This window comes from Apis florea, unplaced genomic scaffold (genome assembly GCF_048593485.1).
Source record: "Apis florea isolate Af1SG1 unplaced genomic scaffold, ASM4859348v1 contig_3078_pilon, whole genome shotgun sequence".
Lineage (NCBI taxonomy): Eukaryota > Metazoa > Arthropoda > Insecta > Hymenoptera > Apidae > Apis > Apis florea.
In genome coordinates, this window is record NW_028256702.1 from 902,174 (window position 1) to 926,046 (window position 23,873).

Here is a 23,873-nt window from a genome sequence, read left to right on the forward strand (position 1 = left end):
TTAACATTTTTTTTTATTGTTTTTTTTATCAATTTATTCTTCTTATGATTTCTAGACTAGAAAGTATTAATATTATACATTATTGCATTATCAAAATAATAGTTTAAGAGTACTTATTATATATTATCTTCTATGACGACACGCAAAGCAGCGAAAATAGAGAAAACATTGGATAGATACTGAAATATCATTTTGTTATTTTTGATTAAATAATTTTTACATAAATAACAATTGACAAATATTAAACTATCTTACCGAGCAATAATAACGTAATGTAAGCTCTGGCAATATACAACTGATAGATAAACTTACTGGTCGTTGAAATATCAATACTTTCAATAAATTCTTTTGCATTTTTAATGTTTGTTTATACCACATTGAATCGTATACTTTTCGTGAAACATTTACACTCTAAGAAATATGGAAGATTAATTTTTTGAATAGAAAAGAACGTAATTAATCTGTATAGATTAATAAATATATATTACTATAAGCTGGGAAAACGTTAGCAACATATTGAGTAAAACTGGTAATATTAAAAATTCATCATTTTTCATTAATTTAAAATGCAAATAAATAAATAAGAAATTAAATCATAATAATTTGCAATAATGCAATAATAGGATCTGTTATAAGATATTCGTTTTAAAAAGAAGAAAATTCCAAAAAAATTAGACATATTTTTTTTTAAATAATATTATAATTTTTACTTTATATAAAAAAATTTTATTATATACAAAAATCTGCTAACTTTTCCCAATTTACAATGCAAAATGGAAGATCATTTACCATATCTGTCATATAATCGGCTGGCCATGTATACATATAAATTTCTGCTAATAGGGTCATACATACAATTACAAATTGATATTTCAAAATTTTTGGTACATTCTGTTTATGAATTTTATTAGTTAGTCTGTTATTATTACGAAAAGTTATAATTAATCTTGCTTACCGTAATTAATATAATACCGGCTAAAGTAAGGACAAGTGTGCTCAGTCCAATGGCATTAAATATTATAAAACGAAATCCATTAATCACTTTTTTTGCATACCTAAAGAAGAAAGAAACATTTATATAATTATATATAATTGTAATCAATTTTTTTTGTTTCTTATTTAATCTTAATTAATCTTCTTAATTAATTAATAAATCAATAAAATATATTTGTAAAAAAATATAAAAAAGATAGAAACAATCATTTTACAATATATAATATTACAATACATAATAATATTGCTATTTTTAAAACTATATAAATAATTGTATAAATTAGAATAAGGAATTTTATTTTCAAACAATCTATTTTATAGATTTTTTTACAATACTATTGATTGATCGATAAAAATTTGCAAATCTTCTCTTTAATATTAATAAAATAATAGAAAAATAAAAATAACTGATTTATCATTCGTTTGTTTAAAAAAAATAATAAATGTCCTATTTTATTTCTTATCTTTTTATGATAAATAAAATATTATTATAATTAATCCAATAAATGCAAATAAATTGATTAAATGATTAAATTTACCTTCGTAAATGTAGTTGCTTTTTAATGCAAACGATCAGCATATCGATATCAGTGGCGTTCTGCAATTCAACGCATAAACACTCAAACCTTGCTGCCGTGAACCAAAGTAAAAGTGATCCGAACATGCTTATGCACATATGTGCGAGACACTGATAGCTAAGGAAAGATTGATGGAAATATACGATGGCGAATACGGGTGTATAATTAAGTTGAAACGGATATTCCGCATCGCATGGAAGAGGAGTTGACATGAATACAGGTCCAATTGTAAATGCCAAAGCGGTCAAGTACATACACGTTATGCTACATCCCCAAACAGTTTTAAGTTTCGCGATATATTTCTGGAAAATTTCTATCTCGTATTTTTGCGCTTCTTTTACGCAGATTTTCATCTCTTCGATTACATGCTGCACAATTCAAATATTAATTTTTTTATAAACGCACATCGGTCAAGTATCTATCCGAAAGAGAGACTTACTTGTAGAGGATAGTACTTTACAAAGCATATGACAGTTTGAATAATATTTTGAGCCACACCTACAAACACGATGATAGTTCTTAAAAATACGATAACATCGTCCGTATGCAGATAAATCGAATATGACAAAGGGAGGAGCAGCATGCAAGCGCTGACAATACTAATTATCTGTAACACTCTGAAAACGAACACTTGAGTTTTGCCACTATTGACAGAAAGCGGCCAACACAAAGTTAAGGCTACGCTCAACCAAGTAATATGGATAGCTTTCTCGGGTGTTATTCCTTTTACCATATTTTCGAGGAAATTAATACGAATCCGTTGGTGGATCGAACGAAATAAAGGTTAACCGGTGCAATAGAACGAAACATGCAGGTTGTTGTTCGATTACATAGTTACTTCACTTCGAGAACGAATAAATATTTATGGACGTTACCTGTATAAAGTTGCTTCGTAAATAAAAGGAATTTAATAAATCATACTCGCAGCATAACAGTTTAGAGCAAATGTATCGGTTAATGTTTCCTTGCAGGGTACACTTGCGCTGCTAGCTCACTCGATAATAGTAGGTAATTATCGGTTGTATTATACATCTGCGCAGTTTTAGACAGGTGCAAAGAAAAGTTATCACGCAAACGGATCCAACATTTCTTTTGAAATAGCATTTGGTAGAACGTTCATTTTACGTAGAATATTTATGTAAGTTATAATAAAAAGATATTATATTCAATAGTATTTGGCCATTTCGTGAAAAGAGAGTAAAAAAATGTATATCGTAGTGCAAATATTTCTGAATAAAACAATCAGATTAATTAATACTATTTATTAATTATTAATTTATATATGTATATGTATATTTTATGATATTTTATATATGTCTTGAAGTGTTACATTACATACAATGAATGTATTACATGTTAAAAATTAAAATAATATAATCTGTATTATATACTATATTTATATTATATTTATATAGAATATATGAAATATTAGTACAATGATCACATTAGTAGAACAAGTTTATATTAATTCTTTTTTCAAATAAAGAAAATAATTTTAGCATAATTCAATCTTTTGGTTTTTGATATTTCCAGTGACACGAATAATTAGAATGAGAATGTTTATGAAAAATTAAATTTTAATCGATTTATCAACGTGATATCTTTACTACGTTTGATCATTCTTAGATATGTTATAGAGGACAAGATTTTCAATAATTGTTTCGTATAAAGTTTTTCAAATATTTGCAGAGAATGATTGCTACTACATTACACTGTATTAAATTACGTCTGAATAACATGAGTCGCGATATTTGCTCACGATTATCTACAATAATTATATTATTATATCATAATATAAATCATATCATAGATAAACAACTTATATAAATATAAAAGATGAACAAAGATCAAAAAACTATTTTCTCATGGATTTTGATAAGTTTGGAATCTCAATTTTAATCTATATTGAACAGATATGTAGAATGCAATAATAAAGTATATAACAATCTTTAAACGATCGAAATTATGAACAATAATGAAAATAACGATAATAACAATATTAATCTTATATTTAATATCATTGGAATATAATATACATTTTAATATAATCTATGAATCTATCATCGTTTAAAGATAGGATTAATAATAAATTTGCAATCTGATTATATTATACATGTTCAAATTAATTTCATTGGAGGATAACAATCAATTATTAATTAAATACATAAATTCATGATTTTTATAAAAATTTAATTAATACATATGTTGGAACGTTTTTATAATTATATAATAAAACAATATTAAATTTATCATGGATCATCTTCTACCATGACACGTATAGTTGTGAAGATAGAGAAAACATTGGACAGATACTGAAATATTATCACTTATATTAATTTATATGTTATAATTGATATTTGAATATTAATTTGACTTACCGAGCAATAATAACGTAACGAAAGTTCTGACAATATACAATTAACAGAAAGGATTATTGGCTGCTGATATACCAACACGTTTAACAGATTCTTCTGCATTTTCAATGTTTGTTTATACCATGTTACGTTGTAGGCACTTTGTGAAACGTCTATACTCTAACAAATATGAACGATACAATCATCACTTCAGAAAATACACATATAATTATATATTTATAGATACAAGTAATAAAACATAATTTACCATGTCTTTCATATGATCAGCAGGCCATGTGTATATATAAATTTCTACAAGTGCGGTCAAACTTATACCTATGAACTGTATTTTCACAATTAACGATGCCTTCTGAATTGTGTAAAAATAATTAAATTATACATGTTATATTATACATGTTCATGTAAAATATTAAGAAGCTTTAGTTACCATTATCATTATAATACCATCTAGAACCAGAATAACTATGCTTATTCCTATAGTATAAACTATCATAAAGCGTAAACTATTCACCACTCTTTTTGCGTATCTAGAGAGAGAAAGAGAGAACAAATAATAATAAAATTACAATGTGTTCAGAAGATTAAAAAAAAAAAATTCGTTTTTCAATGATTTTTAAAACCAACAAAAAGATCTGCAAATATTCTTATACTATTATTTTATACAAATATTATTTTGAAAATATATTCGAGAAAATAGTATTTTAAATAAAAATATTCCAAAAGCAATGCAATCTTTTTTTAAATTTAAAATTATTACAATACACCATACTGTTATACATAAAATAACATACGAAAAAGTCAATCAATTTTAAAAAATAGAAAATGAAAAATAGAACATCTTTGATGCTTTGTATTTAAATGGAAAATAAATATTTTACTTATTATATTTTATTTTTTTTTTTTTTATATCAAATCTAAATATGTAGATAATAGCAATTTTATTTTTGTTCAAGTAAAAAGATTAAATATCAATAATTGAATTCAAACAAAATTTCATTATTTTTTGCTTTACTTGTTTGTCTTATTATGGTTTTTTAAATTATCATTTAAATTTTCTACTTATTTCCAAATATCCTATATGAAGGTATACAAGAGCATAATTTTATGTCAACTTTACCTTCTTATATGTAATTGCTTCTTAACGCAAGCAATCAGCATACTAATATTTGTAATTTTTTGCAATTCCACGGCCAAACATTCGAATCTCGCGGCCGTGATCCAAAGTAAAAGCGCGCCAAATATGCTTATGCATACATGGCCAGTGCATTGAAAGGCAACTAAACTCTGTTGCAAATATATGATTACTTTCACTGGCGTATAATTAATTTGAAACGGATATTCCGCATCTGCTGGGAAGGAAGTGGACAAGAATACAGGTCCTATTATGAAAGCAATTGCAGTCAGATATACACATACTATAGAACATCCGTAAAATATATGACACTTCTTGATGTACTTGCAAATAATTTTCCTTTCGTATTGTTGTGCTTCTTTCACATAAGTTATCATTTCTTCGATTACATGCTGTAAATCCAAAATTAAACTTAAAATTTTCAAAGAATTTTAATTTTGATTGAACTTTGTTATTGTTCATCAATTATCATTTTAACATTCATTTTAAAAGATATAGCATATACGATATATAGTGAAAGATTTTTGATGAAACGATTCTAGATAAAAGCAAATATAAAAGTTGATTAAAAATGTTGAGAAAAAAAATTATAAACGATAGAACACTTGAAAACTTTTAGAACGTTGAAATTCTTTATACGATATATAAATAATATATATTTATTTTCGAGAGATTGGACACTTACAAGGAATAAACAATTTTAAAATTCATCCCATTTCAATATTAAAAGTAATTTTAAAAACTTTTCATTCAAAATTAAGTAATGTAATATTTATTCTTTTAATGTTTTAAAAGTTTCAGTAAAATACAATGATAAAGAAAAATTATAGTGAATATACTCATAATTAAAATTTTTACAAACTTCATTGATTTTATTGATTTGATTTGATATACGGTTAGATGATTTCAATCAACTTCTCCATTATTTTTGTGTATAATTTTTTAAAACTAAATTTTTTAAAAAACCAATTAACACATTTTACATACTCTGATGAATTGAATGTTAAATTACAAAATAATAATTTTAATATATTACGACGATAATTTATTTCAATTTCTATTGTTCGTATGTGTCAATCTAATTAAGACATTAATAAATATTATAATAATAACTCAACGAAAATAATAACAACTCAGTATTATTATTCTAAGATTAACAACAGTCAAATCAACGATACAAGCATGAGAACATTTAATATCTATCTACAAGAACTTACTTGTAAAACGTCGTATTTAACGAAGCATATAGAAGTTTGAACAATGATTTGAGTCAAAGCTATCGCCAATCCAGCGCATTTAGAGACAGTAATAATATCATCAAAATGCAGATAGGCGGAATATAACAACGGCAGAAGCAGCATACAAGCATTAACTATGCTGGTTATCTGTAAAACTCTGAAAACAAACACTTGAGTCTTGCTACTATTGATAGAAAGTGGCCAGCAAAAAGTTGAAGCTACGCTGAGCCAAATAATCTGGATAGCTTTCTCCGGTGTCACTTGTTTTGTCATGTTTCGACAAATTATAAATCACCTAATGAATCGAAATAAAGTATAACCGATGCAATAGAACGAAATACGAGGATTATTGATTTCGATATTACTATTCGGATTCGGTTGCTTCGAAAACAACTGAATATTTGCGTCTACGTTATCTGTATTTAATTGACTTTTAGGTAAAAGAAATTTCATAAATCATATACAAGGATAACAATTAAGTTACAATAATGGATCGATTAGTAAGTTGCAATGTAGTAATTATCTTGCTTATTAAATAACTGTAGATATTATGTAATTATTGATTGCATATTGCCACGTCTTGCAGTATTTGAAAAATGGATAGAACAATTATCAAGTAATAAGACTGGTATTCATAAAGGTGATGTAGTGGAAAATGTAGTTACATACACATTCAATCAATTGTTACAAGAGCTTACTCTCACGATATTTATGAGTTGGTATAGTGTGCAAAACGTTGAAATAGTAGAGAGAACTTTTTTTTTTAGGGTTTGGAAATATCAATTGCGAGTGTCTATGTGTATAATAAATAAAATGTGCAATAGAAAAGAGATAATCGTAAAATTTTAAAGGCATAAGATATTTCGTCAAAAATTGTTGACTCGGTTGATTAAAGACTTAATATCAAGATTAGAGTCTATGTGAAAAATAATAGTGCACAGAATCGTAATAATTAATTGCATTTTCTTAATTGCTTGAAGAAAGTACAAAAAATTATATTATTTATTGATTATTGAAGCAACTTACGTTCCAATATATCCAATCCTTTGAAATGTTAGTGCAACGATCATATATAGCAGAATAAGCTGATTTTCTGAGACCTTCTTTCAAATCGACACGAAATGAATCGAACTTTTGGTTCCTGATACTTCAAGTGTGATGCAACAGGTAGGAATGTTTGTGAAGAATGATAAATTTGATCAACTTATCGATGTGTAATAATCCTTTTGAATTTTTGATCGTCCACAATTTTCGAGATATTTGCAAAAAATAATTGCTGCTATTGCATTGAATTTTGATTGACTTTTTATTTGATTATTTACTTTTTTTCATTTGTGAGTTTAAAGTACCAATTTCAACTTGTACTAATCTTGAATATTTCACATATTCTTAGATTGTGATAATAAAATATAAAACGATCACAAACTATTAAAATTAATTATAAAAATTTTTAGTTGATTCATGAAATCAGTCAATTAATTTTAAATAAAAATATCAATTATTAATCATCATTTAATAAAACAGATTGATACATTATATCATATATATCTAAATCATTAATTTTATAGCCAATGAAGTATTAGTAAATTATTTATTAAATACATAGATACATGAAACAATTGAAATTTTAACAATTACTTAATAAAAAAATTACATTTATGATGGATTATTTTCTATGATAACACGTATAGCTGTGAAGATAGAGAATGCATTGGACAGGTACTGAAATGTAATAATTTTTTTACTTGTACGTTATTATTCATAACTATTTGATTATTGATTTAACTCACCGAACAATATGAACGTAATGAAAGCTCTGGCAATATACAATTAATAGAAAGAATTATCGGCTGCTGATACATTAATACGTTTAACAAATTCTTTTGCATTCTCAATGTCTGTTTGTACCATGTTATGTTGTACACACTTTTTGAAACGTTTATACTCTAAGAAATATGAACGATTCAGTATATTAAAAAATAAAAAACATATATATATATATATAATTATATACTTATAGATGTAAGTAATATAATATAATTTACCATATCTTTCATATGATCAGCAGGCCAGGCGTACATATAAATTTCTGTGAGTAGAGTCAAAATCAAAGTTATGAATTGTATTTTCACAATAAATGGTGCCTTCTGTTTGTGATATACATTGTTAATTATATTGTACACCTTACATTATATATATATATATAAAACAATAGCTTTACTTACTGTTATCATTATAACACCACCTAGAGTCAGAGAAAATATACTTACTCCCATGGCACAAAGTATTATAAAGCGAAAACTAATTACCACTCTTCTTGCGTATCTAAAGAAAAAAAAAAAAAAAGAAGAATTGCAATAATAACTGCAATAAAAACACAACGTATTGGAACGATGTAGCTAGAAAATTTAAAGGATAGTTTTACAAGCGAATTAGAATGAAAATGAAGTATAAATAATCTTTTTTACACGAGACAAATATAGACAACAGCTCAAGAAGAAAATATAATGATTCTTAGATCAAATAACTATGCAAATATTTATTTTAATACTATCACATACAAATATTATTTTGAGATAAGTTGAAAAATTTCATTGAACTGTAAAAAAATATAATTTCAAATACTTCAAGTTATGCAACATAAACAAATCATATTCAATTTAAATTATTATCATCCATGATACTTATTGGTCTATAATTAATCTGATTAATATAATAATGAGTTTATTTTTAATGTTATAAAGGGATAAATTGAAAAAAGAAGTTTCTTTTTGGCTTATCCCTTAATCTTTCTGCACATTTCATACAAACGCATAACTATATCATTACCTTCTTACATGTAACTGTCTCTTAACGCAAACAATCAGCATACCAATATCTGTGATCTTTTGCAATTCCACGGCCAGACATTCAAATCTGGCCGAAGCGAACCAGAGCAAAAGCGCGCCAAATACGCTCAAGCATGCATGTCCAGCGCATTGAAAGGCAACTAAACTCTGTTGCAAATATATGATAATCTTCACTGGCGTACGATTAACTTGAAACGGATATTCCGCATCTGCTGGGAAGGAAGCTGGCGAGAATACAGGTCCTATTACGAAAGCGGTTGCAGTCAGGTACATACACGCTATAGAACATCCGTAAAATGTGTGACATTTCTCTGTATACTTGTGGAAAATTTTCTTTTCGTATTGTTGTGCTTGTTTGACATAAATTATCATCTCTTCGACTACACGCTGTAATTTCGAAATTAAATTTACAATTTTCACCCGACATTGAATTTCGTTAATTGTTATTTTGATATTCATTAAATATGAATTCAAGTAATATTATCAACAAGTTTGAGTACTTTTTCGAACTTATAAAATTAAAAGCTGTTTGAAATGTGAGAAACTTGAAATATAAGAAAAATTATATAATATATATATATATATATAATGATACAGTTAATGTTTTACTGTAATTATAATTTTGAGATCAGGAAAATTTCTTTGTAACTAGAAAAAAGAATTATTTTCGAAGAAATTCATGTAATTTTAAATAATTTCAAGCGTATCAAAGTTTGCACGAACAAGAAGATAATCGGTGATATACTTAAATACTTAATTTCTTACGTAAAATCAATGGTGAAAAAGATAAAATGGATAGAAACTTACTTGTAGAGAGTCGTATTTGACGAAGCATATAGCAGTCTGCGCGATTACTTGAATCAAGCCTACTGACAAAGAAATAGATTTAGAGACAATGATGATATCATCGTAATGCAGATAAATCGAATATAACAACGGGAGAAGCAACATAGAGACATTAATAATACTAATTATCTGTAAAACTTTGAAAATAAACACTTGAGTTTTGCTACTGTTGAGAGGAACTGGCCAACAAAAAGTTATAGCTACGCTGAGCCAAGTAATGTGGATAGCTTTCTCGATTATTTTTCGTTTTAACATCATATCAAGAATAACATAATATCAAGAAACTCCTCGTTTTACGAGCAATATTTAATTGGTTAGAAAAACGATAGAATTGAGGATTATCCTTCAGCTAAGTTGTTACATTGATTCGAAGGCAACTGAATATTTTCTCACGTGTAAAATTGGTTCTTAAGTAAAAGGAATTTAGTAATAATCATATGTGAGAATAGAAAGTAGTGTATCGTTTACCGATTTTCTAATAAATAATCCGAAATAATTATTTTTCTATCGGGTAACTGAACGATAATATATAATTATTCGTTGGATTATACATGCATAGGCTTGTGCTACTTGAAAAATAGATAAGTTATCAAGCAACACGCATAAGAGTTATCTACATATTAAATTGATCATTATAAGAACTTACTCTTATGATATTTACGAGATGATATAGCATACAAAACGTTGAAACGGTGGCTGAAAAATTTTTTTCTAGTTTGAAAATATCAATTGTGAGTGTTGTGTGTAATATAAGGAATGAAAAAATGTGCAATAAAAAAGAATAGTCATAAAATTGTTGATTATGAAATGAAGATACAACATGGAAATCACGACAAGATTCATGATATGAAACAAGCGACAATGAACGGAAACATAATAGCTGCATTTTTTAATTGTTTGGAGGAATGACGAAAGGTTGTATTTCAAATATAACATTTAAAGAAGAAAGAAATAAGAACGAAGCACGAATAGCAAAATAAAAATCTGTTATATTATTTAAAATTCTTTAATCGCTTAAAAAATAATATATTTTCATTGATATAATAAATTCTTGTTCAATAATGATGAAATATAATAATTTAATTATAATAATATTGACTAATAATGGAACAATCGATGAGAAACAAATCGAATTTTGATTCCTAGTATTTCTACTGGAATTGGTGCAAAAAGTAACTAGATTGTGGAAAATTAAATTTTAGTCATTTTAAAAATGTGTAATGTCTTTGTAGACATTTTGAAAATGTCTTTAGAGACGTTGTTATAGAGATTAATAATTAAAAATAACTTTTTTTTGTACATACGATCGATGATCTATCTCAGTTTTCGAAATATTTGCAAAAAATGATTAATATTATTACATTACATTTCTTCTATTTTTTATATTAACGCTTCATGATGACGAATAAAGATATAAAGGATGAACAAATCAGAATGCTGCTTTCTCATGAATTTTGGCGAGTTCAAAATATCTCAATTCCAAATTAAGCTTCGATATTTCATAACGAATGCTAAAATAAAATGTAAAACAATCTTTGGACGATTGAAATTAATGGAAATTACGATAATAACAATATCAATCTTACATTAATATGTATCATTATACTAATTTTAAATGTGATTTATTATGTTGATTAATCCTGTAAAAATTAATTGTAAAAATTCTTCGTTATTTATTAAATTTAAACGAAAATTATTAATTAAATTATAAATCGCTATGAATCGTCGTTTGATAAAGAAAAGATGAATTGATATGCAATTCGAGTCAAACAGTTTATTTCACAATGAAACAACAGTCGATTAAATATTTAAATACATCACTTCGTGATGTAAAAATTTAATTGATGAAGTATTTTAACAATTACATAATAAAACAATAAATAAATTTAATCATGGATTATCTTCTATCATGACACGTATAGCTGTGAAGATAGAGAAGGCATTGGACGGATACTGAAATGTTATCATTTATATTAATTCATTTAATTGATATTTGAATATTAATTTGACTTACCGAACAATAATAACGTAACGAAAGTTCTGACAATATACAATTAACAGAAAGGATTATTGGCTGCTGATACATCAATACGTTTAACAGATTCTTTTGCATGCTCAATGCCTGTTTATACCACGTTATATTGTACACACTTTTTGAGACATTTGTACTCTAAGAAATATGGACGATTCAGTGTACTTCAAAAAAGACACACGCATATGTTATATATTTATAAATATAAATGATGCAGCATAATTCACCATATCTTTCATATAATCAGCAGGCCATGCGTATATATATATATATATATTTCTGTCAGCACTGTCAAACTCAATGTTATGAACTGTATTTTCACGATTAACGATGCCTTCTGTTCGAAATGAATGAAAATAATTAAATAACATATGTTATATCGTATATAAAAAATATTGAAAGTTTCAATTACCATTATTATTATAATATCATCTAGAATCAGGACAAATGTACTCACTCCTATGGCATAAACTATTATAAAACGAAAGCTAATTATCACTTTTTTTGCGTATCTAAAGAAAAAAAAAAAAAAAGAAGGGAGAACTAATTTCAATAAACTATACAATGTGTTCAGTAGATGTAGTTAGAAAATTTAATATAGTTCTAAAAACCGAAACAAGATGAAAATTTCGTTCTTTAGTTTACTAACAATTAAAAATTGACGTGAACAATCTTCTCTGTTCAAACTGAAACATAGAAGACAGCTCAACAGAGAATAGAATGATTTTCAAACAGCAAGCAGATCTGAAATTTTGTTATCTTCCGTTTTTCGTCTTATTTTAGTTTCGTGAATTATAACTTTTTACCTACTCCCGAACATTCTACATAAATGGATAATTTAATCCACGATTTATACCTCCTTACACGTAATTGTTTCTTAACGCAAGCATACCAATATTGGTAATTCTTTGCAATTCCACGGCCAGACATTCGAATCTCGCGGCCGTGAACCAAAGCAAAAGCGCGCCAAATATGCTTATGCATATATGTCCAGCACATTGAAAACTGACCAAAGTTTGTTGCAGGTATATGATAGTCTTCACTGGCGTGTAATTAATTTGAAAGGGGTATTCCGCATCTATTGGGAAGGAAGATGGCGAGAATGCAGGTCCTATTATGAAAACAGTTGTTGTTAGGTACGTGCATGTTATAGAGCATGCATAAAATGTGTAGCATTTCTCGATGTATTTGTGGAAAATTTTTCTTTCGTATTGTTGTGCTGCTTTGATACAGATTATCATTTCTTCGATTACATGCTGTAATTGAAAATTTAGATTTTAGGAAAATTCGTTAAAAATTATTTCGATTCTAATGAATTCATTTTAAGGGATATTGATATAAAAAAATTACTACGTAAATCTTATTGTGTAATGATGAATTGTTATTGTATATTTTAGTTCAATCTATAAATTTTGTAAACAACTTTTATTCGAATTTATAAAAATTTTCAATACAAATTGCATTTGAAATGTGAGAATGTGCACAAATTTTAAGATAAAAAGATTATGAATTATTGAAGAAAAAATACTTGTCATCGAAAAAATCACTATATTATACATATATACTTATAAATTATACGTTATACGTTATACACAATATTTTATTAAAAATAAAAATTTTTGAGATTGGAAAAAATTAATTATTTGCACTCGATAATTCGGCTATTCACAGAAGAATTGTTTAGAAGTGATTTCAAATGTCTGATTTTGTGTCAGAATTAATATAATATAAGAACAATGAATCTAACGTAAAAATATTTAATTTTTAAAATAAGATAAAACAATTGAAAACTTACTTGCAGGGAATCGTATTTAGCGATGCATATGGCAGTCTGTGTGATTAGTTGAGTCAAGCCTATTGAGAGAGCAACACATTTGGAGACAATGATAACGTCATCAAAATGCAGATAGACCGAATATAACAAGGGCAGAAGCAATATAAAAGCATTGATAATGCTAATTATTTGCAGAGCTTTGAATATAAACACTTGAGTTTTGCTACTATTGGCAGGAAGTGGCCAACACAATGTTGAAGCTAATTCAAGTAATGTGGATAACTTTCTCAGGTGTCAATTGTTTTAACATAATATCAAAAGATTTTTCGTCTTATGAATGGAATAATATTTAACGTTTGTACACAACAGAACGATAAGACAATGAAACGATATGTGAACGCTGTTATACTGATTCGAAAAACAGACGTGTAAAATTGTCTTTTAAGTAAGAGGAATTTCATATGGAACATAACATTGGTTAATGACAACATATCGATCAGTAATTTCCTAATAATTTTCTTGCTACTAGGCAACTAGATAATAATATATAATTATTAGATGCATTGTATATATTGGCACGAGTTGTGATGCTAGAAGAACGAATACTTATCAAGATTGATATTCACAAATGTATGATATTGTAAAACGTTCTCTAATTAGATACCTACATATTTAAATGTTGGAATAGCTCACTTATTGACAAGGTGATAAATTATACAAGAGATTGAAATCACGGAGTAAATCTTCCATAGGATTTAGAATCCCATATCCGTTGTGTCTACGTGTATATTATAAAGAATATGCAATAGAAAAGAATAATCGTAAAATTATAACGCACAAGTTATTTTTTATAAAATTATTGATTCGGTGAATTGAAAATTTAATATCGAAATTATGATCTTCAATGTGGGCAATGTGAAAAAAACGACAATGATAAAGTCGTTATAATTAACTTTTTACTTTTCAATTGTTCGAAGGAAATATCAAAGATTCAACTTGTTTCATATATAACAATTCTGGAAAAAAGCGAATGATAAGAGCAAAATTATTATTATTTGTTTCGTGTATAAGTTATAAACATTTTAACATTAGGTTAACATAATAACCGTTAAAAATTATTATTTTATTGATACAATAAATAATGATAAAATATAATATTTTAATATAATGATATGGAATAGTAAATATAGTGATAAAAATTATGCGATAATTCAATTCTCTGTTTCTGCCACTTGATAATCTATTATTAAGATTAAAATCGAGATATTTCCAATTTTTTTTTTTTTTTTACCAGATGTTATTTTTATTTTCCAGTGCATCAAAAAAAACCAATTATTAAATAAATACTTAAATATATTATTTGCATAAAAATCTCATTTAATATTTTAACAATTAGGTAAATAGAAAAATGTTAAATTTATGATGGATCATCTTCTATGATGACACGTATAGCTGTGAAGATAGAGAAAGCATTGGATAGATACTAAAATATTATCATTTTGTTACTTATGCGTTCTTATTCATACGTCATAATTGATATTTTAATTTGACTTACCGAGCAATAATAATGCAATGTAAGCTCTGGCAATATACAGTTAATAGAAAGGATTATCGGTTGTTGATACATTAATACGTTTAACAGATCCTTCTGCATTCTCAATGTCTGTTTATACCATGTTATGTTGTATACACTTTGTGAAACATTCATGCTCTAAGAAATATGGATGATTTAATGTACTTCAAAAAATACATAGCATTTTTATAATTTATATGAAATATAATTTACCATATCTTTCATGTGATCAGCAGGCCACGTATACATATAAATTTCTGTGAGTAGAGTCAAAATCAAAGTTATGAACTGTACTTTCACAATAAATGGTGCTTTCTGTTTGTGATATGTAATATAATTAATTATATTATATATATATTACATTATATATATTCATATAGAATAGAATTTTACTTACTTTTATCATTATAACTCCACCTAAAGTCAAAGCAAATGTACTTACTCCTATGGCACAAAGTATTATAAAGCGAAAGCTAATTACCACTCTTTTTGCATATCTAAAATAAAAAATAAAAGAAAATAATTAATTGCAATTGGAAATATAATGGAAAAATGGAAATATAATGGATTAGAAAATGCAATTAGAAAATTTAAAAGGATAGTTTTAGAAGCCAAAATAAAATAAAAATAAAATATAAAAAAAAAATTTGTGAAATATTCTTTAATAAAAATTAATTTCTTTACTAATAATTAAAAATGATTCAGAAAAAGAATAAAAGTGGAAAATTGAACATCTTCAAGAAATAGAAAATAAGTATTTTTATTTATATAAAATCTATATAATAGTAATCTAATTTTCATTCGTATATTGAATTTTCAACAAATGAAAAGGGAAGTCTCAAATAAATTTTCGTTTAGTTTTGATTTCCATCCTATTTTGACTTCTTGAATTATCCATAAAACTTTCTATTTCATCCAAACATTCCATAAATATTTAAATTGAATCTGGAATTTATTACCATTTTTCATTTTTACCTCCTTACATGCAACTGTTTTTTAACGCAAACAATCAGCATACCAATATTAGTGATTTTTTTCAATTCCACGGCCAAGCATTCGAATCTCGCGGCCGTGAACCAAAGTAAAAGCGCGCCAAACACGCTTAAGCATATATGTGCAGTGCATTGAAAACCAACTAAAGTCTGTTGCAAATATATGATAACTTTTACTGGTTTATAATTAATTTGAAACGGATATTCCGCATCTGCTGGGAAGGAAGCCGGCGAGAATGCAGGCCCTATTATGAAAGCAACTCCAGTCAGGTACATACATATTATAGAACATCCGTAAAATATGTGACACTTCTCGATATACTTGTGGAAAATTTTCCTTTCGTACTGCTGGGCTTCTTTCACATATGTTATCATTTCTTCGATTACACGCTGTAATTTGAAATTAAATTTTTAAGAATTTTTTCCGTTTACATCGAACTTTTTAAGTTGTTTTGATATTCATTTTTTAGAAACATTATAATTACTTGTTATCAATGCTTTTAATATTCTATCGAACTTGTAATATATTCCCATTCGAAATTGTATATTTTGAAATATAAAATTGAATGTTAAAATTTTTAAATGAAATTATTATGAATTAAAAAAAAAATATATATTTGCTGCCGAAAAAGTTAGCTCCATTATGTACAATTTTTTATTAAAATTAAAATGTTGAGCTTAAGTAAATTTCCTTGTAAAATATAATATGTAATAGAGAAAAGTATTTACTTATTCTCAATGGCTACAATAATAGCTGACAGGAAAATTATTTAAATGATTTCAAAATTTACGAATGATATTAAAATTTCAAATAAATTGTATGTGATTTTAAATATAAAGCTGATTTCGTGTAAAAAGGATTTAACATTTTATTCAAAATTAAAGAATAAATGCTTTAAAGGTTTTAGCGAATAAAATTAAAACTGTTTTCATTTTCACTGTAATCATCATACTGATTTTGGTGATATCGATACAATTAAAAAATGTCAAAAGTATAATTCAATGAAAATATAGGAAATTTCGAAGCATCGATATTTTAAAATTAGCAACATCAAAATGAAAAAAAAAATATAAACGATATAAAGTTATTAATAATTTTAGCGTGAAAATAATTTTTCAAAAATAGGATAATAAAGAAACTTACTTGCAGAGAGTCGTATTTAACGAAGCATATAGCAGTTTGTATAATCATTTGAGACAAACCTACACACAAAGCGATAGATTTAAAGACAACGACAATATCATCGAAATGCAGATAAATCGAATATAGCAATGGCAGAAGCAATACAAAGGCATTAATAATGCTAATTATTTGCAGAGCTTTGAACATAAACACTTGAATTTTGCTACTATTGGCAGGAAGTGGCCAACAAAAAGTTATAGCTACGCTGAGCCAAGTAATGTGGATAGCTTTCTCAGGTGTCAATTGTTTTAACATAATATCAAGAAACTCTTCGACTTATAAATCGTATAATATTTAATAATATAGCACTAGAACAAAATGCGAATGCTATCACTTAGATTGTTACATTGATTCGAAAGCAACTGAATGTTCGCAAACGTTTTTATCCGTATAAAATTGCCTTTTAAGTAAAAAGAATTTTATAAATCATATAGAACGTAGTAGTTAATGGCAATATATCGATCAGTAATTTTCTACTTAAATAATTGTCTTGCTACTAGATAACTAGACGATAATATATAATTATTAGTTGCATTATATATATATATTGACATAGGTTGCGATGCTAGAAGAATGAATAAGGTAGTTATCAAGCAACAAGAGTAGTATTCACAAATGTATTATCGTGTAACAACGTTCTCTAGTTAGATAACTACATGCTTTGTTATTAGAAGGGCTTCCAGATAGATAACGATACAGCAAAAAATTGAAAGCTTTCATTAACGCTAAGAAACACCTATCGTCAATATCTACGTGTGTAAAAATGTTTATGTGTGTAGAGAATATACAATAAAAAAAAAAATAAATAAAATTAGATTTGTTAGAATTAAAAAAAATTTAGTATGGAAATTGGTGACGTGAAAAATACGACAATGACGAGGATATATTAATTAATTGTATTTTATTTTTTTTTTATTTCAAATCCGAATCAAACTTTGGTTTCTGATACCTTCAGTAAGATGCATAACAGATAACTAGATTGTGGATATTTATGAAAAATTCTGATCAATTTTTCGATAATATTCTTATGGATTTTGATGATTTTTTAAATATAATAAGATTTTGAACAATTTTTTTCTGTATATATAATCATCGATCAGCCTCAGTTTTCGAGATATTTTACAGTAAAAAAATTACTAGTACTATATTTAATTTCACTTATACTTATTCGTGATATGTACATTAATATACGATTTTTATCTGTTATTTATCATTATTAACACATCATCGGGGAAAAGCAACTAGAATATGACAGGTAAACCGATCGAAGAAGATATTTTCTCGTGAATTAATGAATTAATAAATCGTATTGAAACGATTACGATTAACAATAGCAATATGAACCTTACATTTAATGTTATTATATTATTGTAAAATTTTCAATATGATTTATCGATTGATTGTAACAATCAATTATAAAAATTTAATTTAGATTAATAAAATTAATTGATAACTATTAATTAAAAATACCAATTGCTAATCATCATTTAATAAGAAATATAGATTAATAAGCGTTTGCATAAGTTTGCACAGTCAATTATTAATTAAAATACTTAAATCGTTTGCACAAAAATGATTGATTAATTAAGATATTTTAACAATTACTTAATGGATCTAATTGATCGTCTTCTATGATGACACGTACAGCTGTGAAGATAGAGAAAATATTGGATACGTACTGAAATATTATCACTCTGTTAATTGTTAATTCTTAATTCATAAACGATATCTGAATTATTAATTCCGACTTACCGAGCAAAAATAACGTAACGAAAGCTCTGGCAATATACAACTAATAGAAAAAATTATCGGCTGCTGATACACCAACACGTTTAACAGATTCTTTTGCATTCTCAATGTCTGTTTATACCATATTATGTTGTACACACTTTTTGAAACGTTTATACTCTAAAAAGTACGAACGATTTAATGTATTTCAAATAACACATAACACATATATTTTTAAATATATAATCATATAACTAATTTACTACTAATTTATAAATATAAAACGTATGTTACCATGTCCTTCATGTAATCAGCAGGCCACGCGTATATATAAATTTGTAGGAGTAAAACAAAACTCAAAGTTATAGCCTCTATTTTCATGATTAGCGGTGCCTTCTGTCATAAGAAAAAATGTCATAACGACATTGTGTCGTAAATGTCATCATACATTATACACAAATGTATGAAACAAAAATTTTACTTACCACTATCATTATAATACCGTATAGAGTCAGAGCAAATGTACTTACACCGATCGCATAAACAATCATAAAGCGAAAACTATTCACCACGTTCCTTGCGTATCTGAAAGAAAAGAGAGGATTAATGTAGTAACGGAAATACAGTGTAATTTTCTACTTATTTCATCCGCATAAATTAAATATAGAACGTTTTATCTTTACCTCCTTAAACGTAATTGTTTTTCTATGCAAATAATCAGCATACCAATATTCGTGATTTTTTGCAATTCCACGATCAAACATTCGAATCTCGCGGCCGTGAACCAGAGCAAAAGCGCGCCAAATACGCTCAAGCATACATGTCCAGCGCATTGAACGATAAGTAAAGATTGTTGCAAATATATGATGATCCTTGTTATCGTGTAGTTAACGTGAAACGGGTATTCGGTATCTATTGGAAAAGGTGCTGGCAAGACTACAGGTCCCATTATGTAAACAATTACAACCATGTATGTGAATATTAAAGAACTTCCGTAAAATATGTTGCACTTGTCGATATATTTGCAGAAAATTTTCCTTTCGTATTGCTGTGCTTCTTTGACGCAGGTTATCATTTCCTCGATTACACGCTAAAATTAAATTTAAAATTTCAAAAATTCTATGTTGTACTGTACATTGTCATTTTTATACTCATTTCAAGAGATATTAAAATTAATATAATTAAATTACTATACTAAAAAGTTAAAATTTACACGATTAATTTTATGTTATCAATACGTTTTTATTTTATCGAATTTGTATATTAAAATATATTTCCATTAGAAATTGTATTTGAATGATAAGAAGATAAAAAGATAAGAAAAAAGATTTGTCGCCGAAACGAAGTCCATTATATGTAAACTATACACTGTACATACGCATAATTTTTTAGTGAAGTTAAGATTAAGAAAATTTCTTTGTAAGATGTAATGTATAAAAGAAAAAAGAAAATTCTATTTTAAATTATAAATTCAGCTACTCATAGAAGAATTAATCTAAATGATTTTAAAATTCATATAATTTTGAATGCCACTATAAAATTGATTTTATATAACAAGAATTTTATTTTAATGTTTTAAATATAATAATAATTAATTTGTATTAAAACTATACTACAATATTTAATATTTTTCTTGCAATTTTTTTAAAAATACTAATAAATATGATTAAAATTTATTGATATCGATGTATTTCTTTGAAATACTTACATTAGTTATTTATATATTAAATATTAGTTAATTTCTCCGCTATTCTATAAATAATTTTTTGAAAGTAGAATAATTCACAAATTTTATAAAATTTTCAGTGAATAGAATATTAGATTAGAAAAAAGTAATAATTATTATTAATCATGAAAATAATTTATCTTAAATATCAAATATTTAAGTAAAATTTTTTTTTCTATTCCTCTTATATATATAGAATTTATAATGAATAGATAAAATTAAGAAATAAACTTCCTATTATCAATATTTTAAATTAAACATTAAATTTTAAATATTAAATCTTATTTTATAAGATTGATAATATCAAAATAACGAAGAAAAAAAATAGTTATATATCTAATGTAAAAATTATTTTTTTTATGTGAAATGCGGAAAAAAGATGAAATAAATACAAACTTACTTGCAGAGAGTTGTATTTAACAAAGCATAATATAACAGTTTGAATAATCATTTGAGACAAACCTACTAATATAGAAAGAGATTGAAAGACAATGGCAATATCATTAAAATGCAAATAGATAGAATATAACAACGGCAGAATCAGCATAAAAGCATTAATAATACTAATTATTTGTAAAATTCTGAAAACAAACACTTGATTTTTGGTACTATTGGCAGGAAGTGGCCAGCAAAAAGTTAAAGCTACACTGAACCAAATAATATGTATAACTTTCTCAAATGTCACTTGCTTTAACATAATATTAAAAAACTTTTCGACTTTTCGAATCGAATAATATTTGATAGTATATCGCACTAGAATGATATGTGAAAGCTTGGATTGTTGCATCGATTCGAAAGCAACTGAATATTTTCAAACATTATCCGTATAAAATTGCCTTTCAAATGGGAGAAATTACATATAGCATTAATAACAATGTATCGATTAGTGATTTCGAACTAGATTTTCTTGCTTCTAAGTTTTAACTAAACGATAATATGTAATTATTAGTTGCATTATATATATATATTGGCATAGGTTGCGGTGCTAGAAGAATGTATAAGGCAGTTATCAAGCAACAAGATATATATTCACAAATATATAATCGTGTAAAACGTTCGATAGTTAGATACCTACATATTTAGTCATTAAAAGAATTTCCACGATATTTATAAGGCGAAGATATAAGACATTGAAATGGAAAAAATTTTTTTTAAAATTTAAAAATATTTAAAAATATCATCATGAGTGTTCACATCTGTAATATAAAAAATGTGTAATAAAAAATGTAATTATAAAATTATCATATTTCATTATTTGATGTGATCAATAAAAGATTTTTGAGTATTGAAATTACGAATAAATAATTAGTTATTTATGATATGAAATTGATTTTAACAAAATTTTAAAATATACATCTATATAAAATGTAAGTATATATATATATATATAGCAGAGCAAATGAAGCATAAACAGAAATAAAACTCTTTTTTTACCAATCGTGTTCTAATAAGAAAAAGAAGTTGCTTCTAATAATAATATTTAACTTGTAAAAATTTTCTAATGTAACGCAAACGATTTAAAAATAATTATTTTCATTCATATATGATAAATTTCTATTTAATAATTTATTTAATTTAATCTAATTTAATGCAATTTAATTTTTATATTATAACAAATAATATTTCTAAAAAATAAAAATAATTTTAAGAAAAAAAAAAAAGAAAAGAAATTCAGATCAAATTTAAAATAAATTAAAAAAAATATTTCTTTAAGTATTTTTAATTATCACATATAGTTATTTTTTAATTTCAATAAAAATAACTAATGAAATATAATAATTTAATGAAATATAATAATAATCTGACCATTATTAATGGATTATCTTTTGCTTCCGATAATGGTGATTCTGATGATTTGTTGACAATTTAAATATAAGTACTTTAAATATATGTTAATTAAAAAAAAAAAATAAAAAAAAAAGAATTCTGGAAAAAATAGTTCGATAATAGAAAACGGAATAAGTATATTATAGATAAATTTATAATTTCAAAAAATAATGATCAAAATAAATGATCTTTCAATTTTTTTAAAGTAATATTTTGAAAATCGTTTTGCATAAACTTTAGAAGAGATTAATCGGATAGAAACAATCTAATATTTAAAAATAACCAATATAAAAACTAATTTTTTGATGATCATAAATATTGATTATATAAAATTTATATAAAAAACACAATACTTTTTTATCTCATAATTATGAATCATTATGAATAATTTCATAATTAACATTTCATAATTAGTATTTAAAAAAAAATGAAATCAAACGAAAATTATATTCAATTTTTGGTTTCTAATTATATTTAATTTTTCTGATTAACTCAAGGGGAAGAAAGACAAAAGGGGAAAAAAGAGAAAAACTGCAAAATGGATATTTGCAATGTAAAATATATTTTATCTAGAGTCTAAACAAAATGTGACTCTTGCCGCAATGACAGTGAATTGACACTATACAATTGCATCTATGATCAATTATTAGTGTCATCACTCGTGACTCCTGCCAAATCTCATATGACCATAATCTTCAAATTGTTCTCGTTTTCCAAATCTCAAGTGACCATAATCGTCGAACTGCTGTCGTTTATTTACGTCTGTAAAATCATCTTCTTCGAGAAGGAGATTTTCCACGTTATATCTGAACAGAAAAACAATAATAATTAATCATATAGCTTTAAAAGAAAAGAAAAGAGAATATTATTGAAAAAAATATAATTTTAAAAATAATGAATGTAATCATTTTACTTTCAATTCAAACTACTAATGTTTTCAAGTAAAACAAATGATATTTACAATATTATAAATAACATGTATAATATTTGAATAAAAATTATAATATACATAAAAACAGCATGGTAT

General features: G+C 25.6%; 6 protein-coding genes, 1 long non-coding RNA gene and 1 pseudogene across 18 annotated transcripts in view; 1 reads left to right on the top strand and 7 right to left on the bottom strand.

Moving 5' to 3' along the window:
- The window catches only part of LOC100872263 (uncharacterized), a 17,967-nt gene extending 15,619 nt beyond the window's left edge, over nt 1–2,348 (bottom strand). Inside the window, exons 1-3 of the mRNA XM_086908445.1 lie at nt 2,011–2,348; nt 1,533–1,939; nt 956–1,055 (exon numbers count right to left, since the gene is read on the bottom strand). Of these exons, the coding sequence (XP_086764571.1) occupies nt 956–1,055; nt 1,533–1,939; nt 2,011–2,304 (801 nt within the window). The 5' untranslated portion in view covers nt 2,305–2,348. The remainder of the gene's footprint in view (nt 1–955; nt 1,056–1,532; nt 1,940–2,010) is intronic.
- A 1,392-nt stretch (nt 2,349–3,740) lies between these two features.
- LOC100871903 (uncharacterized) lies at nt 3,741–7,784 on the bottom strand. 3 transcript variants are annotated; one of them, XM_086908462.1, is made up of 7 exons: nt 7,343–7,784; nt 6,296–6,473; nt 5,064–5,470; nt 4,374–4,473; nt 4,194–4,295; nt 3,950–4,105; nt 3,741–3,883 (listed from the first exon to the last, which is right to left on the bottom strand). In XM_086908462.1, the coding sequence occupies exons 1-7, from the start codon at nt 7,384–7,386 to the stop codon at nt 3,821–3,823; spliced, it is 1,050 nt and encodes a 349-aa protein (XP_086764588.1). In that variant the 5' UTR covers nt 7,387–7,784; the 3' UTR covers nt 3,741–3,820. The 3 variants fall into 3 exon arrangements, with proteins under 3 accessions (XP_086764588.1, XP_031774659.2, XP_031774658.2); XM_031918799.2 differs by lacking the exon at nt 7,343–7,784 and having other exon boundaries at nt 4,194–4,268; nt 6,296–7,324; XM_031918798.2 differs by lacking the exon at nt 7,343–7,784 and having other exon boundaries at nt 6,296–7,324.
- A 109-nt stretch (nt 7,785–7,893) lies between these two features.
- Nucleotides 7,894–11,703, bottom strand: LOC100871785 (uncharacterized). Of its 4 annotated transcripts, none has more exons than XM_086908459.1 (7): nt 10,658–11,703; nt 9,973–10,031; nt 9,146–9,552; nt 8,542–8,641; nt 8,362–8,463; nt 8,107–8,262; nt 7,894–8,038 (listed from the first exon to the last, which is right to left on the bottom strand). In XM_086908459.1, exons 3-7 carry the CDS (start codon nt 9,535–9,537, stop codon nt 7,973–7,975), a joined length of 816 nt encoding a protein of 271 aa, XP_086764585.1. In that variant the 5' UTR covers nt 9,538–9,552; nt 9,973–10,031; nt 10,658–11,703; the 3' UTR covers nt 7,894–7,972. The 4 variants fall into 4 exon arrangements, with proteins under 4 accessions (XP_086764585.1, XP_086764583.1, XP_086764584.1 ...); XM_086908457.1 differs by having other exon boundaries at nt 10,165–11,703; XM_086908458.1 differs by having other exon boundaries at nt 9,973–10,034; nt 10,165–11,703.
- Nucleotides 9,321–13,984, top strand: LOC147657560 (uncharacterized). Its single transcript, XR_015292193.1, has 3 exons — nt 9,321–9,432; nt 13,069–13,179; nt 13,845–13,984. It is a non-coding gene; the product is annotated as an uncharacterized LOC147657560 (long non-coding RNA).
- LOC105736498 (uncharacterized) lies at nt 11,766–14,141 on the bottom strand (annotated as a pseudogene). The gene is made up of 6 exons (XR_015292192.1): nt 13,839–14,141; nt 12,900–13,299; nt 12,456–12,555; nt 12,271–12,380; nt 12,026–12,181; nt 11,766–11,964 (listed from the first exon to the last, which is right to left on the bottom strand). The product of XR_015292192.1 is annotated as an uncharacterized LOC105736498 (transcript).
- Nucleotides 14,142–15,175: 1,034 nt separating this feature from the next.
- LOC100871549 (uncharacterized) lies at nt 15,176–18,369 on the bottom strand. The gene is made up of 6 exons (XM_086908461.1): nt 17,527–18,369; nt 16,366–16,772; nt 15,788–15,887; nt 15,604–15,705; nt 15,373–15,528; nt 15,176–15,300 (listed from the first exon to the last, which is right to left on the bottom strand). The coding sequence occupies exons 1-6, from the start codon at nt 17,818–17,820 to the stop codon at nt 15,235–15,237; spliced, it is 1,125 nt and encodes a 374-aa protein (XP_086764587.1). The 5' UTR covers nt 17,821–18,369; the 3' UTR covers nt 15,176–15,234.
- Nucleotides 16,709–23,873, bottom strand: part of LOC116414991 (uncharacterized) — a 39,736-nt gene continuing 32,571 nt past the window's right edge. For 2 of the 5 annotated variants that reach the window (XM_086908453.1, XM_086908454.1), the window contains exons 3-7: nt 19,977–20,383; nt 19,779–19,878; nt 19,588–19,689; nt 19,318–19,473; nt 19,031–19,243 (exon numbers count right to left, since the gene is read on the bottom strand). In XM_086908453.1, coding sequence (XP_086764579.1) covers nt 19,160–19,243; nt 19,318–19,473; nt 19,588–19,689; nt 19,779–19,878; nt 19,977–20,383 — 849 coding nt within the window. In that variant the 3' untranslated portion in view covers nt 19,031–19,159. The other 3 variants (XM_086908451.1, XR_015292190.1, XM_086908450.1) reach the window with 3 other exon arrangements.
- Nucleotides 23,390–23,873, bottom strand: part of Dsk (Drosulfakinin) — a 30,925-nt gene continuing 30,441 nt past the window's right edge. For both annotated transcript variants that reach the window (XM_086908465.1, XM_012491299.3), the window contains one exon: nt 23,390–23,652. In XM_086908465.1, coding sequence (XP_086764591.1) covers nt 23,502–23,652 — 151 coding nt within the window. In that variant the 3' untranslated portion in view covers nt 23,390–23,501. The remainder of the gene's footprint in view (nt 23,653–23,873) is intronic.

What these genes read in the sequence shown, in the direction of transcription:
- LOC100871903 (XM_031918798.2), bottom strand. Translation starts at nt 6,589, where the DNA reads ATGACAAAACAAGTGACACCGGAGAAAGCTATCCAGATTATTTGGCTC. An exon ending in ATGGTATTATAATGATAATG is followed by an intron (nt 4,296 to 4,373) that starts GTAACTAAAGCT and finishes TACACAATTCAG; the next exon opens with AAGGCATCGTTAATTGTGAA. An exon ending in CTGATCATATGAAAGACATG is followed by an intron (nt 4,106 to 4,193) that starts GTAAATTATGTT and finishes CATATTTGTTAG; the next exon opens with AGTATAGACGTTTCACAAAG.
- LOC100871785 (XM_031918795.2), bottom strand. Translation starts at nt 10,269, where the DNA reads ATGATGTTAAAACGAAAAATAATCGAGAAAGCTATCCACATTACTTGG. An exon ending in GTGGTGTTATAATGATAACA is followed by an intron (nt 8,464 to 8,541) that starts GTAAGTAAAGCT and finishes TATCACAAACAG; the next exon opens with AAGGCACCATTTATTGTGAA. An exon ending in CTGATCATATGAAAGATATG is followed by an intron (nt 8,263 to 8,361) that starts GTAAATTATATT and finishes CATATTTCTTAG; the next exon opens with AGTATAAACGTTTCAAAAAG.
- LOC100871549 (XM_086908461.1), bottom strand. Translation starts at nt 17,820, where the DNA reads ATGTTAAAACAATTGACACCTGAGAAAGCTATCCACATTACTTGGCTC. An exon ending in TTAAATACGACTCTCTGCAA is followed by an intron (nt 16,773 to 17,526) that starts GTAAGTTTCTTT and finishes TTCAAATTACAG; the next exon opens with CGTGTAATCGAAGAAATGAT. An exon ending in CATTGCATTATTATTGCTCG is followed by an intron (nt 15,301 to 15,372) that starts GTAAGTCAAATT and finishes ATAATATTTTAG; the next exon opens with TATCTATCCAATGCTTTCTC.